This window comes from Nansenia antarctica, assembly GCF_963989245.1.
Source record: "Nansenia antarctica genome assembly, chromosome: 14".
NCBI lineage: Eukaryota > Metazoa > Chordata > Actinopteri > Argentiniformes > Microstomatidae > Nansenia > Nansenia antarctica.
In genome coordinates, this window is record NC_137684.1 from 9,720,053 (window position 1) to 9,738,938 (window position 18,886).

Genomic DNA, 18,886 nt, shown 5'->3' on the forward strand with positions numbered 1-18,886 from the left:
AGTGAATAAAAAGACATTGTTGCCACTGTCTGCTGATTCAAAAGATTACAGGCCAATAGGGGAATGTAGTATCTTTCCTTTCTTCTCTGTTGTCATTGTGGGGGTGGGAAAAAGAAATAAAATGGTGAATGCAAATCGGCTAATGTTAAACTCTGTTCTCATCAAATAAAATAAAAAATAAAAAACACTGTGTGTGTATGGTGACTTCTTTCTTCCCCAGGTGACTGGGAGTCTGTTGCACCATTTCCAAATATTTCGCCTACTACTGAACAAAGTGTGCATAAGCCAAATAGTAGAGGCGATTCCTCTTTTTTGATGTGAAAACCAGACTGGCGAAAAGCCGACGGCTGATCTCTCTATAGGCATCCACCATACTGGTTTTACTTTCCCTACGGTTTGAGTTCAATGCAGTTGAAGTGGAGGGCGATAGGCCACTCTAGAGTGTTTAGATGCACCCTAGAGCCAAAGGTGAATGTCCTCATTTTCCAACCACCACAGACAGCTGGTCCCGGATCCGGCCCAGCCCGTCTAGCATGGTGTCCAGAGTCTCCTTGCTCAGTTCCACGGTCATCGACGACTGGGAGTCACTCCCTCCTGGACAGCTCGAGTCCCCCATCTGCAATATCAACCACAGAGTTGGTGACTGACTGTCTGGAACCTCATACACAACAACCTAAGCTATTTGTTTTGCAAGATTAGAATGTTTCGAGAAATTCACCAGACCAGACAAATTCCCAACACTAGACATTTCCCCTAGACCAGCGTTTCCCAAACTGTGTGGCGCGCCCCCCTAGTGGGGCGCGGGGGTACTGCAGGGGGGGCGCAGAAAAAATAAAATAAAATGTGGGAATACTGCTGCCTTTTGCAACATCGTACCTGTGTGAGATAGGCTTTTCTGCTGTTGCTGCTATCAAAAGCCAAAGTCAGGAAAGTATGACGATACATACCTCTCCCTGGGCTTCACGTCTAATGTGGACAGGATACAATCTTTCACATGGAAACTGGACATGTGGGGGAGGAGACTTGAACAGGGGGACATCGACTCATTTGGGAATCTGAAGGCATTCATCGAGACCAATGAGCTGCAGAGCACAGTGGTTCCATGTATGACAGAGCACATCTCAGCCCTGAAACAAAGCTTCCAGAAATACTTCTCTGTGGATCCATTTGTTGCACCACCACCTGCCATGTTCAGCACTGCGGAAGAGGAACAGTACATCGACATGACTTCAGAGTCAACCATGAGGCTGCAGTTCACATCCACGACTTTGGCTGGGTTTTGGATTGGAGTGGAGAAGGACTACCCTCTCATTGGACAGAAAGCTGTGGGAATACTGCTGCCTTTTGCAACATCGTACCTGTGTGAGATAGGCTTTTCTGCTGTTGCTGCTATCAAAAGCAAATACAGGTCGAAGTTGAACATTGAGAATGAACTGAGAGTGGCAGTCTCAAAACAACAACCCCGCTTTGAGAAGATTTGCAAGGCAAAGCAAGCACACACAAGTCATTGATCGTAATTGTGATAGGAATGTGTAGAGTAAGAATAGTGATGCAGTAGAAATTAGTTAATGTTGATATGTTGAATATTTCAGTGGCACAGGATCATTTGCCAAGCACTTATGTTCCTTTTCAACCCATAATAAAATATAAAACTATAGTTGGATATATGTGTCTTGTTATTATTAGAAGAGAAAATGTAATGTTTGTACAACTTTATACAATTAATTATATCAATCTAGGTGGGGACCGGGTTAGGGGGGGGCTCGAAAATATTTCCAATTACCCAAGGGGGGCCTGATTGAAAAAGTTTGGGAACCGCTGCCCTAGACACTTCCTCATATATCTGAAAGAGTTTGACGTGTAATGGGGAAATGCTTATTACTACACCTTGCCTTCTGGCAGAATTGAATGGAGTTTTCATGGGTTGTCTCTGAACTGAAAAGCCAATGCAATGTAGTATAGCGGGCCTAGATACTAACTCTTGGCAGCCCACTTACAGACATACATTTACTAAAAGAGGATGCATGTGGTCTAAAGTAAAAAAACAACAACAACAACAGTCAAATCAATACAGGTGAGGAGGACACAGGGGGGTCCATCAACGTCGCTAAAGGAAAATCTAGGCTTATTTAAATCTCGCGAGACTTTATGTTCCAGGTGGTTGCTATGACTACCTGACTATGTCTGGGAGAGAGCATATTTTCCGTCTGACTAGCGAGGGGACAGAGACAGACACCCTCTCACACATACAGGTACTGGAACCCCCTCCTCCTTCATAACGCCTTCAGGACACTCAGAAGACATCACATGTCACAAACAGTCATGACTACAAACTTTACACAGCTGTGGCACAGACAGTTATTTACTACTGAAGCTAGTTGACATGAGGAAGGGTTCTACCTAGTTGTCTAGCCTTATTCACATGAGTGTGTCAAGTGGTTTTAAGACCAGGTGTCGGAGAAAACATCTTGTGATGCCAGAACCACATTCTTTTTTTTTGTTTGTTTGTTATTTTTTCTGAGTGGGGCAGTCCCACTCATATTTTTCATTTGTATTGACAGTTACAGTGAAGATTCAGACAGGAATCAGAACCACATTCTAAGGCCTTCAGCGTATGAGTCTCATTGCCAGGGACACAGAGCTGATAGATGCGTATTAGATGAGTATTTAACTGGAGGACAGTTCACCAGCCTCAATTGAAAAGCGTTCTTCACACTTCCTCTGAATATCTGTATGCTTCAATTCAGTCCTTGCATTCACAAAACTCATAGGCGGCGGCTGTGGCGCAGGAAGGGGGGCTGTGGTGCAGGAGGTAGAGCCGCTGTCTAATGATCACGAGGTCGGCAGATCGGCGGTTCGAGCCCCGGCTGGCCACATGTCGAAGTGTCCTTGGGCAAGACACTGAACCCCAAATTGCTCCCGGTGAGCGGGCCGGCCGGGGCCTTGCATGGCAGCTTGCCGCCATTGGTGTGTGAATGTGTGTGTGAATGGGTGAATGAGAGGCCGTTGTAAAGCGCTTTGGATAAAGGCGCTATGTAAGTGCAGTCTGTTTATAGGCAATGACTTGATGACAATGTCAAGAGATAGAAACCTATTCCTGCTGACCCTGAACCTATTTCTATGTCATATCTTGTTTACTGTGCCATCAAACTGTATGTAGTTTAACAAGTTGTAAGTTACTGTTAAAGGTACAATCTGCACTAGTTACTGCTATTGTCAATTCAATTAATGATAATGTACAGTATTCCCATTGATTCTTGCAGGATAGCAAGGTTGTTTTACGACATTATTTGTATACATGTGTCATATTATAGCTTCAAAATATGTTTAAAGCGAACCTTTGAATCCATACTGGAGCTCTATCTATGAATCTAAGGTCATGTTCTCACATGAAAGTCCGAATCGTGACCTGGAGCAAGTGGATGAGATTGTAACATTGTTGCATAAATTATTTCTCTGATTTGCGTTCTCACAGCCCTTTACGTAAACGAAGTAACATACGTTATCGAAGCAACAGACATGCTAGTTGATTGATCAGAAAAATTTAAAATTGCCCGTTCGTCCCGCTCTTATCCAGATCAACGCGCATGCGCTGTTGTTTTCCTATGGACAGCCTCGATGCGTCGTTTCTAACCGGAGCGAAACCACCCTTTTCAAGCGGAGCATGCGTTGGTTAATTGCTCCGGGAGCGACTTCGAATGCGCGTTCTCACAGCTCCAAACGACGCAGAGCAAAGCGAATTTTATCCTAAACTCCGGGTGACTGATGTCTTGATGTCTGTCCATCCCTCTAGAACCCCCGCTGTGTGGACGATGGAGGCAGGGTGATCAACAGCGTGCTGGAGGGGGACGTCAGCCTGTCGACAGGAGCAGTCATCCAACACTGCCATCTGCAGGTCAGGAGGCGTTCAGTCTCAGAGCCTGTTTACATATTCTGACATATTCACATATTCACTATATGAATAGTTCAAACTTGCATCCTTCCTTTATTGAGGGTCTGATCTGTACCCGGTGGGGTACATGAAAGAAAGAGAGGTTTATTTATTATATTTTCTCTTAACAACGCCTATACAAATTCTTCACCCCCTTTTCAAACATTCACATCATCTCAATGTAGAAAAAATGTAGTAGCTTGTCATTAGGATATCTGAGGCTTGTATGCAAAAAGTAATTACTTAACTATTCTTTTTTTTTTAGGACCATATCAACATCAGCTGATATTACTGACTGATATACTCGAAAATGATTCAAGTCACTGATTAACCTTTGAACTTTGCCCCCAGGGTCCACTAGAGCTCCAGTCAGGTTGTTTATTGTCAGGCCTGGAGGTGACCTCCTCATCGCACCTCCGGAAGCTGGCTTTAACTAATGACATCATCATCCAGGGACACCGTGTACAACTTGGAAATCTGAAGCTCACTGTTTATACAGCGCTGGGGGCTTCTGATGATCTTGAGGTAACAAAATGCTTTTTCTTGCTCTCCTTTGTTCATGTCATCACTCGGTAGCTCATGATGTCATTACAGTGCCCTGCGTCAGTAACGGGACAGTGAAGCATGTTTTCAAGTCAAACCACTGAAACATTACACAGTAAGAACAGTCCAGTATGAAAAAAAAAAGGTTAGGTTTAGAAGAAGGTGATAGAAGAAGGTTTTTCCTTCTATCAATGGCCCCGGGCCTGAGCTGGATTACTCTTCCTGCTACGACTGGTGGATTGATGATTTTGGTGGATTGCTTAGTCAAATGTATTGATTGTAAGTCGCTTTGGAATAAGGCGTCTGCTAAATGCCAAAAATGTAAAAATGTAATGTATTTAACATCCCCCAGCCTGACTCTGATCACCCCCATCGAGCCAGCCAGAGGAGGAGTTGTACAGTCTTATTAGGGCAGGCAGAACATATCTCCTATGGTGCTCCTTAGTGCAGCTAAGAAGGATCTGAGGAGTAGAGCAGAGACAGTTGAGACACCCCCCGTCTCTCCGCCCCTGCCTCTCACCCACGCCTCCCTCTCCTCTAGGTCGCCTCTGACGATGGAACTGCTACCTTCCTCAACCACAGTTGGAGAGACCTCTACGACCGCACTGAGATACAGTAGGACTGATAGCGTGGCGAGACTAACCATCTTAGAAACTAACCATCTTAGAAACTAACCACCATAGAGATGAATAGAGACTAACCCCACCCCCTGTCTTAACATTAACCTTAACATGACCCTTGACCTTGCCTTAAACCTGAAACCCAGCTCATCTAGACACTTTTTCCAGTAATATTTCCATTCTTGAGCTTTCTTTGTCTGGCGGGGAGCTACCATGTAGCCATGTAGCCATGCCAGGGGACATGAATGGGAGCAGCAGCACCACTCTCAGTATAACTACTTAACATCCCTCTACAACAGTGGTCACCAACCTTTTTAAGCCCAAGATCCCTGACCTCGGCCTTGGTGAAGGCAAGATCTACCTATTGAAGCGTTGAGAGAAAAAGACAGCCAAGATAGTACTTTAAACTTAATGACGTTTATTTGCCTGTATTTTAATTAGATGCAATGCTTTGGTCCAACATTAAAATTGATGCAACAACAACAAAAAAGACTGTATCAAGCATATCAGGCAGCTGTCTTGCTTTAAGAATTGTACATAACTGAAATTCAATTCAAAGTTTGATTATGTCATTTCATTACAACACAAAAAAATAAAGGCATGGAATGGAGGAATGTATGCTAAAATCATTTTGTTCATAGTAACATTAGCCAACGTTAACAAATTGACATTCTTGACATTTTGACACTTGACTGACTTAATTATTATTCTTACTTATTAACATTGACAAACATATTTACAATTAGCATTTTATAAAGTAGAACTGTAATGTGTACTTTCTCAGTCAGTGCTAAGTGCAGTCATCTTATGCAGCATGACTTTTCACATCAAAACAAAAGTAAAACTAATGTGTACTTTCTCATATTATTAACATTGACAAACATATTTACAATTATATCATTTTATAAAGTAGAACTGTAAAGTGTACTTGTGTCTCAGTCAGTGCTAAGTGCAGTCATCTTATGCAGCATTACTTTTCACATCGAAACAGTCATGTTACTCACTCAAGTCAGTGTGATGGTTGTGACTGGATACTGTCTACAAGTGCTTTGTAGTTTGGCTCACAGCTACTGACTGCCAGTCTGAGACAGTCTGTGAGGTGTCTGTCAGTAAGGCGGCTCCTGTACTTTGATTTGATTATTTTCATCTGTGAAAATGACATTTCACAGAGATACGTGGATCCAAAGTAGGCACTCACTCTTAGTGCACATGCAGTGAGAAGAGGAAACTTCTCTCCGCTGACAAGTCCCCAAAAGTCACTGTCCCTTGGTGTCCCTTGGTGTGGCGTGACAGTTGGATGTCTGAGGCCATCTTTTTCAGTGTTTCATTTGGAGAAAATATTTCCATCACATCAGTGATGCATTTCTTAATAAACTCTCCTTCATTGTATGGCTTTTTAGCACGTGCAATGTTCCAGGCCACTTGATAGGACGCAAGTGTCACTGTCTCTGATTGCTTAACCAATATTTGGAACAACTTGGTCTGTGTTTGTGTCTGGCTTTTCAAGCTGTTTAATTTACCATTGCGAAGTTCGGTGCCTTTTGGAAACTCCTGGTCAATGTTAGCATGCGTTGTGCTGAAATGGCGCTGGAGATTGGAAGCTTTGTAATGTGCCAACGATGTTTGGCATATCAGGCAGAATGGCTTTCCATTGCGCTCCACAAAGAAATATTCACTCTCCCACTCGGCTAAAAACTTCCTGTGCTCATCTCCATACTTGCGTTTAGCTGTACATTTCTTCCCTGACATTTTTATTTTGTTGTTGTTATCCGTAATTTGTCAATAAATGAACTGTCAAAAAGCTGTGTTACGTGACAGCTTCTCCTCAGAACGGACAATTAGGGAACAGTGTTGCCTGATTTGGCCGATTCCAGCCCAATCGAGCTACTTATGATCACTCTGGGTGGGTTTTTAGACTCTGGTTGGGCTGAAAAATCAATCCAATCTGGCAACACTGTTAGTGACTCGAGATGATCCTTGAAAAAAAAGTATCGGGTTACAGCAGCGTGCAGCAAGACAGAGGCCGCGTTCGTAAATTCGCTCTGAGAACGTTGGTGCCTCCACGTCTCTTGTCCAATCAAATTACTTGGTTCCATTATGACGTTAAACCCAGTGTGCGCTCCGGCGAATTTACGAACGCGGCCTGTCAGAGAGAGCGCTACACCAACACTTTTAATGAATGGATTGAAGAGCCGCACACAGACAGCCAAAGAGCCGCCGCGGGTTGGCCACCCCTGATCTACAGGGAAAGTCTCAAAGATCTACCAGTCGATCGCGATCGACGGGTTGGTGACCACTACTCTACAAGATCTGTGTGGGCTGTACACGCATTGTCGATATGAAAACAATCAGCTATTTCCACTATTGCATGCATAAACTATGTATTATTGCATGTTATTCAAACTGAAAACATGATACAGTATGTGACTAGCTGTTGTACTCAGGTGGATGAGCAGAACATCACACCTCCCCCCTCCTCCCCTGCAGGTCTGAGGAGCTGTGGGGGTCCAGCGGACCCCGCTCCCTCCTGGAGGCTCGCCTGTTCCCGGTCTTCCAGCCCAGAGAGGGCGCTGTAGGGCTGGAGGAGGGCGTCGGCTGGCTGCTGGGCGGGCCTGGGTCGCTGAAGCAGTGGCAGGGGGCCTGGAGGCTGTCTCTCAGGGAGGTGCTGTCCCTGGCTGACCAGGATGCGGAGCTGGGCTGGAGGGAGGAGCTGTTCTTCCTGGCAGGGAGGAGGAGAGTGACGGACACACTGAAGGGCCACAGTGACCACAGCCTCCTGCCCTGCTTCAGAGCTGCTGTGCTGGGAGGCCAGCAGGAGGCGCTGCTGAGCACACTAGACTCCAGTGAGTGGCTCATTTCCAAATGGGTTTTTTTATCGATTTTTTTATTTTTTATTTGAATTATTGACAATAATACAAATACATAGATGGAGACAATGATGCTTGTAATTGTCAGGGATGGAGTGATAAAGTCTGTGACTTGTTTCCGTCGCTGTCCCTGGTGTTAAAAAGGGCCACGAGGGGAAGGGGCCATACCAACAGCCACTCCCATACAGTACAACACTCCCATACAGTACAACACTCCCATACAGTCATACAGTACAACAGAACAGACAGACAAACAGGTCCTTGATGTGGGAAGACAAAGCGCATCAATAGCAACCAACAAGTCCATAAAAACTTCCAAGATGTATATAATTTAGCCTGGAACATACAAGTCCTTCTCCTGTCCTATAACTCTCTATTTGGTTTACAGTGGGATGTTGCTAAACAGCTGTATTCTGATCTTAGCCTTGAAAGCTGCGGTACTGTCAGTTTCTTTGATGCTTAAAGGCAACTTGTTCCATTCCACTGCGCCTGTATATGTGAACGAAACTTCTCCTGTTTTTTTTACTGTGTCTACAGGGGACTAGATGATCGCAGCTTCCTCTAGTGTTGTATGAGTGTGCTATTCTCTCAAAGAGATTATTAAAGTAAGCCGGAGCTCTGTTGTTCAGGACCCTGTGGACTGTCACAAGACGCATCTGACTGGCTCTGGCTTCAACTGGCAGCCATTGAAGCTCCATGAATTGGGCCTTTCCAACGTGCGCTTTGTAACGGAAGCCCAACACCACTCTAATTAATTTCTTCTGTGCTGTTTGAAGTTTAGTTTTCAGAGGTTTGTTGAGGTTCCAGTACCATGAGCTGATTGCATAATTAAAATGGCACTGAAAGGCATGAGGCTAGGGTTCTAAGACATTTTTGGTTTAAAAACGAGGACTTCCTGGCGATGGGGTCATGCAGGCTTCCCACCAGTATTTAGCGTAGAATTTTGCGTTTTGCTCTCTATCGGTTCATTCTGAGAGAGCTCAGAGTGGGATACATAGATATCTCAAAGTAACACAAAGCTCTGTCTATGAATTTGAGATCGCACCTTTTAACACTCCACCCTCTCTCTCTCTCTCTGGGACCTCCAGTCGCGGCAGGGAGCAAAGAGAACCTGGGCGTGGCGGCCCGCTGCCTGGCCTGTATAGCTGACGTGCTGGGCTGTCTGGCCGGGGAGGGCAGGGGGGGTCTGAGGAGCGGGCCGGCCGCCAACCCTGCCTGGAGCCACGCCTTCTCTCTGCTGGAGCGGGGGGACCTGCCTGGCGGGGTGCAGACCCTGGCCGCCCAGAGACTCAACTGGCTCAGCAGGTACGACCACCCAGCACACTACCTGGTTACTATGACTACCAGCACACTACCTGGTTACTATGACTACCAGCACACTACCTGGTTACTATGACTACCAGCACACTACCTGACTACCTGAACACTGAATGTGCTTTTTCCGGACCAAAACAGGATTCGTTCATGAAATATTTCTTTCTTTCCCTGATTGCTAATTATTAAACGTAGAGTCGTTACAACCATTAGGAAGCTTTTAGAAAGCTCGAAATGTTACATACTGTACCTTCTTAAGCCTAAATTAGATGTAAATTACTTGCAACAAAAATCCAAAAGTCAAAAGTGGCTGTATTAGAAATGAAGCCGGTCAAGATTATCGTGATGCAGCCTTTGAGTTTGCGACAATGGAAACAGATCATTATTTTGTCATTTACACGAGTCAATAATACATGCAGTATTAGTAGTGTTAGTGTGACCTACTGCGTGGATGTGTTGCTGCCCTCTACAGGACAGACTTGCTAGTGCGTGCGGCGCGACACTACGAGGGGGCTGGGCAGGTGCTGCTACGCCAAGCTGTGATGTCAGCACAGGCGTACGTCTCCATCGGTCGTGGCGAGGTGATGCCCATAGGGGCGTGGCAGGAAGTGGAGTGTCCTGCCAGGTTGGACCTATCAGGTGAGTCGCAGAGGCCTGGTTCACCAGTTCTTATGAACACTAAAACAGCCATGAGGGGTCATTTGACCTCTGTGACTAAAGAAAAATGTTATATCTTTGCACTCTATCAAATTTCAGGACCCTCCTTTCATGACTTTTCCTAGATATGTGCGTTCTACCACCCAGTATCCTTACATTTTCAAAATCACATCAGGATAAGCTAGTATAAAGCTATGTTGCCGTTTTTCTGTGTAGGAAGCAGGCTAATTGAACAGATGGCCAACTAGTGGTCGTTGTGTGTAAGTAGCAGCTTGAGCATTGTAAAGAGGCGGCTCTTTTAGTAGGTAAAAAAGGCACGGCTGTTCTAGTGTTAACACACCACCAGTCACAGCAGTAAGCCTGGAGATATTAGGCCCTCAAAACCCACTACTTCAAGCTCGCCTTCACCAGTTAACCCTCTCCCTCTCCCAGTGGAGCCCCTAGACTTTTGGGGGCCCTAAGCAAACAACATTATGGAGGCCCCTGGTAAGGGTCTTAGGCGTGTGACGATGTGGACATTTTTAAATGTATTTATTTCCCTGACACTAAAATATAATACGGTTTTACGAAGTTCGCGCATATGCGCGCGCTCGTGTGTGTGTAAGTAAAAAAACAGTCTGAAACAAAGGAATTCATTATAAATGTCATAATGTATTAATTAACAGTCACACACACGTCTGAGTATTTGATCAACAAAGGAGCCATGTGTAGTAACATCAAATTGGAGCAATATAAATAATGAAATATCAACTCACAATGGTGCTTATTAGAACTCTTAACACACTTACATTCTGAAACTGCTGGTGTTTTCACATTCTGAAACAGCAACATTAATATGTAATATCAAACAGAGCAAGAACAACAAATAAATAAACAAATCAATCAAAAAATCAATAAACAAGTATATTCTGAAACCGCTGGTGTTCCTATTTACATTTTACATGACTCCACTGGGTCTGTCTGTCTGCCTGCCTGCTTGTCTGTCTGTCTGCCTGCCTAAGATATCTTACTTATTTTGCACTCTGCATCTTATTTTCATTTTTGCACTCTGCAGCTTCTATCCACTTACCACTATCCTGGTGTCGTTTTTCATTGTCTTCTCGTTTCTTTTTTCTTTTTTGGTGACCAGAAATGTGCGATCGCTTCATGATTGCTGCTGACAGTTGAGAGGCAGCTAGAAGTCAATTTCAAGCTAGAAGGGGGCGGGGCCCCACTAGGGGGGTTTTGGGGCAGCGGCGTGGATACTGCCAATAGTGGTTACGGATATGGATGTCCGCGGTGTTATAGATCATATAATAACGCCGTAATTGCAGGGAATACTTTACCAAACTAGCTATTTCACAATGAAAAGTAGTTAAACTCTTAACTACCCTCATATTGTTTAGCTTGTCAAACTAAAACTGTCCTTGGATAAATGTATGCGCAGCGCGAGCGCAGCGCAGCGCGAGCAGACTCAGAGCGACTGAACGCTAAATGCCATGATTTCCATTGAAAATACATTCATCCAAGGACAGTTTCAGTTTGACAAAAAGGCCCTTTTTGTTTGGTGGCCCCAAGCAATTGCCTTGGTTGCCTCTATGGACGGGGCGCGTCTGCCCTCTCCCCCTCCCCTTCCCATGTGTCCCCAGCACTACCTCAATTACGCCCCTATACTTTCTTTTATTTATTTATTTTGTTTCTTTTTATTATTACTACTCGATCTTTTCAGTTTGTAAAGCGTCTTTGAGTGTCTAGAAAAGCACTATATAAGTCTAATGTGGGGTGGCTGTGGCGCAGAAGGTAGAGTCGGCGTCTAATGATTGGAAGGTTGGCAGATCGGCGGTTCGAGCCCCGGCTGGCCACATGTCAAAGTGTCCTTGGGCAAGACACTGAACCCCAAATTGCTCCCAATGAGCGGGCCGGCGCCTTGCATGGTAGCTTGCCGCCATTGGTGTGTGAATGTGTGTGTGAATGGGTGAATGAGAGGCTGTTGTAAAGTGCTTTGGATAAAGGCACTATATAAGTGCAGTCCATTTACCATCCATCTGTTAAACGAGAACAGCCATGGAGGGGGCATTTGACCATAATGTATTATTATTATTATTATTATTATTACAAGTTCTTATGAACACACCACCAGTCAACAGCAGTAATCTCCCCCCCAGGTGGCTGGAGTGACACGCCCCCCATCGCCTTTGAACACGGCGGCTCCGTGGTCAACGTGGCCGTGAGGGTCGATGGGAGGCGGCCCATCGGCGCCAGGGCTCGGCGCATCAAGGAGCCCCGCCTGCTATTGGTCAGTTCCAGCGGAGGGATGGACTGCGGTGTCGCCATGGAGACCGTTTGTGAAAGGCTGGAGGATCTGAAGGACCACTGTCAGCCGCACGCACCTGGTGAGGCTCTGCTTGCTTCCTCCCTCCATCGAGGTAGGGAGGGAGGGGGGAGGGGGGAGGGGAGGAGAGAGAGGGGAGGGGAGGAGGGAGGGGCTAGGGGAGGAGGGAGGGGCTAGGGGAGGAGGGAGGGAGGAGGGAGGGAGAGAGGAGAGGGATGGAGGGAGGAAGCAAGCAGGGGACAGGGGAGGAGGGAGAGAGGAGAGGGATGGAGGAAGGAGTGGTGTGGTAGTACAGTACATGTCGGGTCAGGGGTTTTTCTTATTTGAAAATTGAAATAAAACTTCTGTGAACAGTCAGCAGGGTTCCCACGGGTCCTTGAAATCCTTGAAAGTTTGTGAATTTGAGAGAAAAAAAATCAAGGCCTTAAAAGTTTTTCAAAATAGACATAGGTCATTGAAAGTGCTTGAATTCCTCTCTCTCTCTCTCTCTCTCTCTATTTTTTTTAAATATATATTCAAAAATGTTTTTCTTAGCTCGTCAACTAGTAAATAAGTCTCTGTATTGCTTAACTTTACACATATTTCACAATATATTGTTTTGCTGTTCTGTGATAGAGAAGGCAAGAGACCATCTAGTGTTCACACATTCAAGCCTCTCTTTTTAATTGTTGTCTGTGAGCGGATAGTTCCTATTATATCAATTCTCATCTAGATGCGTCTCAAACTATGCCGTGTTGGGTCCTTGACTTTGAGGGAATTGAGTCTTGAAAGTCCTTGAAAGGTGCTTGAATTTGATGTTTCAGAAGGTGCGGGAACCCTGGATTATGCAATAACTGCAATAACTAATCTGCAACCCATTGACCTCACTAGATGCTGGGTATTGTCTGGGGATGGCCTGTACTGCAGCCATCTTCACTTGTTTGTTTTTAGATCATTTTGCCTAAACTCTTATCAGGAAATTATGTTCAATTGGATTAAATGTAAAGATTGACTTGGCCATTCAAGAATTGCCATAGTAACTCCCTAGTTGCAGTTCAAAGTAGTCACAGATGAAATGGTGAAAGCATTTATAATCAAGTTTGTTATCAATAATAAGTTTGTCTTCCGCTCCTTCCTCTCCTCTCCAGTTCCTTAGCCAATCAGGTCAGTAAGCCATCTCCTGCAACAGAATCACTGTATTCAGGCAGGGCCAATGTCAAGTGAGCTCAGCTGATTATATTAGTCTATAGGCCCCACTCCACTGGAAATAATACTTTAAGCTCTTTTGTTATACCTTGATAATGAACTGTATGGACACACACACACACACACACACACACACACACACACAAACCCTCACACACTCATGTAGTGTATGGGATGTATTACCTGAGCCTGCTGGCTGGGATTTCTCTGAGTGGAGGCTGGTATTCAGGGCCCAGGCTGCTGCGATTGTGGTGACCGTTAGGTGATCCTTATGGCCCATGTTCACCTGCAACAAAGTCAAAACAGGACATAAGGGGGTTAGAGGTGATTGGTGGAAGAAGAGGAGGTAGAATGCAAAGTCAGAGTAGTGACTTTGGTCCACAAATCAGGAAGCAGATCATGGTAGTTAGGTCAAGGTATAGCCTACACATTTCCCCCCAACCATAACACAGCCTCAGATGTCAGACTATAGACTACTGTAGATTATATCTCGTTCTATTCATTCTTTTTCACTCACCATCCGTTGCCTCTCTTTTGTCAGAGCTTCCTCCCTCGGTTTTTTGTCCATCTTCAATTCTTCTCTCTCTTTCTCCTCTTTCTCTCTCTCATTCATAATGCTCTCCCTTGTCTGCATCTTTTCCAGCTTTTCTTCCAGCAGTCCTCTCTGGTTAGTCAGGGCGTCGCTGTCGCTCCATGTTTCGAGCATATGCTCCTGTTGAGCTCTGTTCAGTTTGAGCCTCTCTTGCCAGAGCCTCTCTCCCTTCTCAGCCATCTCCTCTTTCTCCTTCCTCAGAAGTTCCTCCTCTTTCTTGTTCTTCAAACGCTTTTTGAGCATGTGCTCCTGTTGAGCTCTGTTTAGTTTGAGCCTCTTTTGCCAGAGCCTCTCTCCCTTCTCAGCCATCTCCTCTCTCTCCTTCCTCAGAAGTTCCTCCTCTTTCTTGTTCTTCAAACGCTGCTGTTCGGTTTCCTGTCTCTCTCTTTCTATCCTCTCCATTTCCTCACTCTCTCTCAAGTTCATCTTGCTCTCCCTCTCCTTTAACTTCTCTCTCTCTTCTTCCAGCAGTCCTCTCTGGTTAGTCAGGGCATCAGTGTCGCTCCATGTTTTGAGCATGTGCTCCTGTTGAGCTCTGTTTAGTTTGAGCCTCTTTTGCCAGAGCCTCTCTCCCTTCTCAGCCATCTCCTCTTTCTCCTTCCTCAGAAGTTCCTCCTCTTTCTTGTTCTTCAAACGCTTTTTGAGCATGTGCTCCTGTTGAGCTCTGTTTAGTTTGAGCCTCTTTTGCCAGAGCCTCTCTCCCTTCTCAGCCATCTCCTCTCTCTCCTTCCTCAGAAGTTCCTCCTCTTTCTTGTTCTTCAAACGCTGCTGTTCGGTTTCCTGTCTCTCTCTTTCCATCCTCTCCATTTCCTCACTCTCTCTCAAGTTCATCTTGCTCTCCCTCTCCTTTAACTTCTCTCTCTCTTCTTCCAGCAGTCCTCTCTGGTTAGTCAGGGCATCAGTGTCGCTCCATGTTTTGAGCATGTGCTCCTGTTGAGCTCTGTTTAGTTTGAGCCTCTTTTGCCAGAGCCTCTCTCCCTTCTCAGCCATCTCCTCTCTCTCCTTCCTCAGAAGTTCCTCCTCTTTCTTGTTCTTCAAACGCTGTTGTTGCATTTCCTGTCTCTCTCTTTCCATCACCTCCCTTTCTCTCTCCATCTCCTCACTCCTCCTCTCATCCTCCTCTGCCTTCTTCCAAACGGCCTCCTCCTTTGCCCTCAACTCCTCCCTGTCCTCCAATAAGATGTCTGTCTTCTCTTTCCACCACTCTACCTTTATTTCCACCTGCTGTTGCTTCCTGCTCAACACCATGTTGTCTCTGTTGAGCTGCTTCCTTTCCTCAAAGAGGGCCACCTCCATTCCTTCCATCTCCTCCTCCTTCTTCTCCAAGGCCTCCATAGCACTCCTTATATCCTCCCACTGTCTCTCAATATCTTCTCTCTCTTTGTCCATGTTTGCAAATGAATGTAGAACACTGCACTGCACTGAGCTGAAGTTACTTACTTTTGAATGTTTTACATCCGTTGTCATGGTAGTGATAAACAGCATCAGAACTTCTATACATTCCAACATTCTAAATGACACAATAAAAGATATAGGCTGCCTTCGTAAATTCGCTCTGGAAATCTAATCAGCACTCATGGAATGCCTCTTGTCCAATCAAATTACTTGGTCCCTTGCCGTTGAACACACTGTGCGCTCCGGCGCTCTCAGAGCGAATTTACGAAATGGTAAATGGACTGACTTATAGCGCCTTTATCCAAAGCGCTTTACAACGGCCTCTCATCCACCCATTCACACACACATTGTCCGCGGTGTCTTGAAAAGTATTAAAAGTTGATAAATCGATTTTGGGAAAATCAAGACCCTTAATAAGTATTAAAAAGTCTTATCACGATTTTATGAGGTCTTGAATTTTGTATGTATTTTTCTGAATTAGACTCTGTCCAAAGAGTTTGTCCTAAAAACTTTTAGTAAAAGTTCGTGAATTTATTAGTTTTATTAAAAAAACTAAGATGAAGCGGAAACTTTAACGTAATGCATAACCCCGAGGTTACGTCACATGACGCCCTGAGAGCGAAAGACGAAAACGAATTTCTTTGAATCATTTTGTAGAAACCAAGTGGAAAGTGTAAAAAAATAACAATGGGAAAGTGTACATTTGCGGAGTCCTGGTTGGATGTGCCAGACTTTAAGCCATGGCTGCCTGCAACCAGTCGCCGGTAACATCAGGGAGGCGTATTGTATATGTAAAAAGAAAATAAGTGTTGCATCGATGGGGATCAACGGGGTTAAGTCGCACATGCATGGCGCTAGCCACAAGGCCGCCGTTGGTCACCGAGAGCGGCAGCTCTCTATTGTAAATGTTTGTGCTACTGCCGTTGCAACACTACCTAAATCTACTGCCGACGTTACACCAGCCGCACCCAATGAAGCTCACGTTACAGCTACGACCGTGGCTACTAACAGGGCAGCCACCTCTGCCTCGTCTTTTGCCGACATCAGGTTGGCTCTGGGCGGCACACAAACACTGCGTGCGGAGATTATATGGTGTCTCGACACAGCGGTGAAACACCACTCACTGAACTCAAACGAAAACATTTCCGATGTTTTCAAGGCAATGTTTCCAGACTCGGACATTGCCAAGACGTTCTCCTGTGGCAAGGACAAAACTGGATATATAATAAGATTCGGGATAGCACCATACTTTAAGCAGCAGCTCATTGACACCATTAACAAGGCTGGCCAGTTTGTGCTGATGTCTGACGAGTCTCTCAACCAGTCAACAAAAACGAAACAGCTCGACGTCCACATTCGGTTTAGGCAGGATGACCGTGTTCAATCACGGTACATTGGCTCTCAATTCCTGGGACACGGAAAAGCTGACGACCTGCTGCATCACATCAAAGTACGTTTATTTACATTTTTCATACTTATACTTATGGACAATCGTGTGGCTAAAGTGTAGATTAATAGATGAGATTGGGATGTGGCAAGTGACTCGACACAGGTTGATGGGATTGGGGAGGAGGAGGCATGGACGGTAGAGAGGGTGGTTGTCTGTCAGTAAGGATAAAAATGTATCCCTAGGGATAAATGTGACAGAGAGTGGTGTAATAAGGTTACTGTTGGATGTGTGATTTTGATTGATTGTGTGTGTGTGTGTGTGTGTGTGTGTGTGTGTGTGTGTGTGTGTGTGTGTGTGTGTGTGTGTGTGTGTGTGTGTGTGTGGTTATTGTGGGTCCTTTAACTAGCAAATTGTCTTCATTATTCTTGAGGAGTGAAGTTGGGTGACCAGGCTAGCAGTTCAGTTTAGCTTGAATGGCTTGGAAGTAATTTACATATAATGATGAGTGGAAATTAGGCTATAGTTAATATCTTACTGAATGTCTGAATGGCAGTGTATTTCAAGAATAAACATTTAATGAATATTGTCATTAAATACTAATTGCTGTGTCTATTCACAGGAATGTGTTGCAAAACTCAATATGAGGCAGCTTCTATCCATCAGTATGGACGGCCCAAATGTCAACTTGAAGTTGGCAGACCTCCTCCAGAAAGAGCATGCTGAGCTGTATGGTGCTCATCTAGTCAATGTTGGAAGCTGTGGGCTTCACACCATCCACAATGCAGTGAAGGCAGGTTTTACTATGTGGCAGCTGGACAAGCTCCTTCGAGCACTCCATTTCCTTTTCCACAATGTTCCAGCTAGGAGGGAAGACTTCACTGCCTTGACTGGGTCCACCTGCTTTCCGCTACCATTCTGTGGCCACGGGTAGGTTGAGAATACACATTGAGAAAGGGCTTGGCCTGAAATGTCTGTGTTTTTATGTGGCAACAATGAAGTAAAATGACACAATTAAAATTGGAGTGACCTGACATTGTCCATTTTTGCACAGGTGGGTTGAAAATGTCCCTGTGTCAGAGAGGGCAATTCTAGTGTGGCCAATGATCATGATGTACATGGATGCAGTCAAGCAGAAGAAGCTTCCAAACCCCGGTACTGCCTCTTACGACATCATTGAGGCAGCACAAGCGGATCCCCTCATCATCGCCAAGCTCCAGTTCTTCCTGGCGATATCCAGGATCTTCAGGCCCTTCCTGACCAACTATCAAACTGATGAGCCAGTTCTGCCCTTCTTGGCCAAAGATTTGAGTGAGCTGCTGAAGGTAGTCATTACACTAGGGCCTAATTCAACTATGATTAATCTATATTAACTAGTCCATACCCGTGGATTTGTGGTGGTCCACAACTCTGCAAAATAGTGCCCCTCTGCCAATCCATCCTCAATGCCATGTGCAGTTTTACATAGATTGGCCAAGTCACTTGAGATGAAACATTGATGCAAACACACACTCACACCAATTATCTGTTTAATGGTAGGCTAGTAGGATAGTTCTGTCACTGATTGCTTGCTATATCCTTTTAAGAGTCTCCTGCGGCGGTTTGTAAAGGGGGAGCTCCTGCAAGACGCCACTCCCCTGAAGCTGACCAAAATTGACGTGGCTGATGAGGCGGACAGGGTATCCTACAAGGATGTTGACATAGGCCTGGGTGCTGAAACTGCCATCAAGGTAATTTTGATACTGCCTATTTTCTTTTCAGGGATGTATGTCTGGATTTGCTCTATCTGTACACCAATCCAACTACAATTTGTACATCTTATTCTGCTGTTTGTATTATTATTATTAATTAATAATAATAATAATAATAGCGGATATGGAGAAACTTTTTTTAGACTATAAAGCTTACCTTCTACATAATTTATAGCCTATGTTTATAGTCTGTTCCTTATTTGTCACGGGCACTTCAGGGCAAGCCAGGAAGCAGGGTAGGTGAGCTTTCTGTGCTCACCTTCAGGAAAGAGTGCATGCAGGGCCTGGTTAACATGGTTAAGAAAGTGCAGGAGAAAAGCCCCCTGAAAATTC

General features: G+C 45.0%; 1 protein-coding gene across 1 annotated transcript in view; it reads left to right on the forward strand.

The window, feature by feature from the left end:
- Positions 1 to 533: 533 nt before the first annotated feature.
- The window catches only part of LOC308169813 (L-fucose kinase-like), a gene marked incomplete at both ends in the record, with an annotated part of 32,060 nt that continues 13,707 nt past the window's right edge, over positions 534 to 18,886 (forward strand). The window contains 8 exons of the mRNA XM_080544556.1: positions 534 to 635; positions 3,794 to 3,895; positions 4,283 to 4,456; positions 5,016 to 5,089; positions 7,582 to 7,937; positions 9,050 to 9,266; positions 9,748 to 9,914; positions 12,077 to 12,304. Of these exons, the coding sequence (XP_080400682.1) occupies positions 534 to 635; positions 3,794 to 3,895; positions 4,283 to 4,456; positions 5,016 to 5,089; positions 7,582 to 7,937; positions 9,050 to 9,266; positions 9,748 to 9,914; positions 12,077 to 12,304 (1,420 nt within the window). The remainder of the gene's footprint in view (positions 636 to 3,793; positions 3,896 to 4,282; positions 4,457 to 5,015; positions 5,090 to 7,581; positions 7,938 to 9,049; positions 9,267 to 9,747; positions 9,915 to 12,076; positions 12,305 to 18,886) is intronic.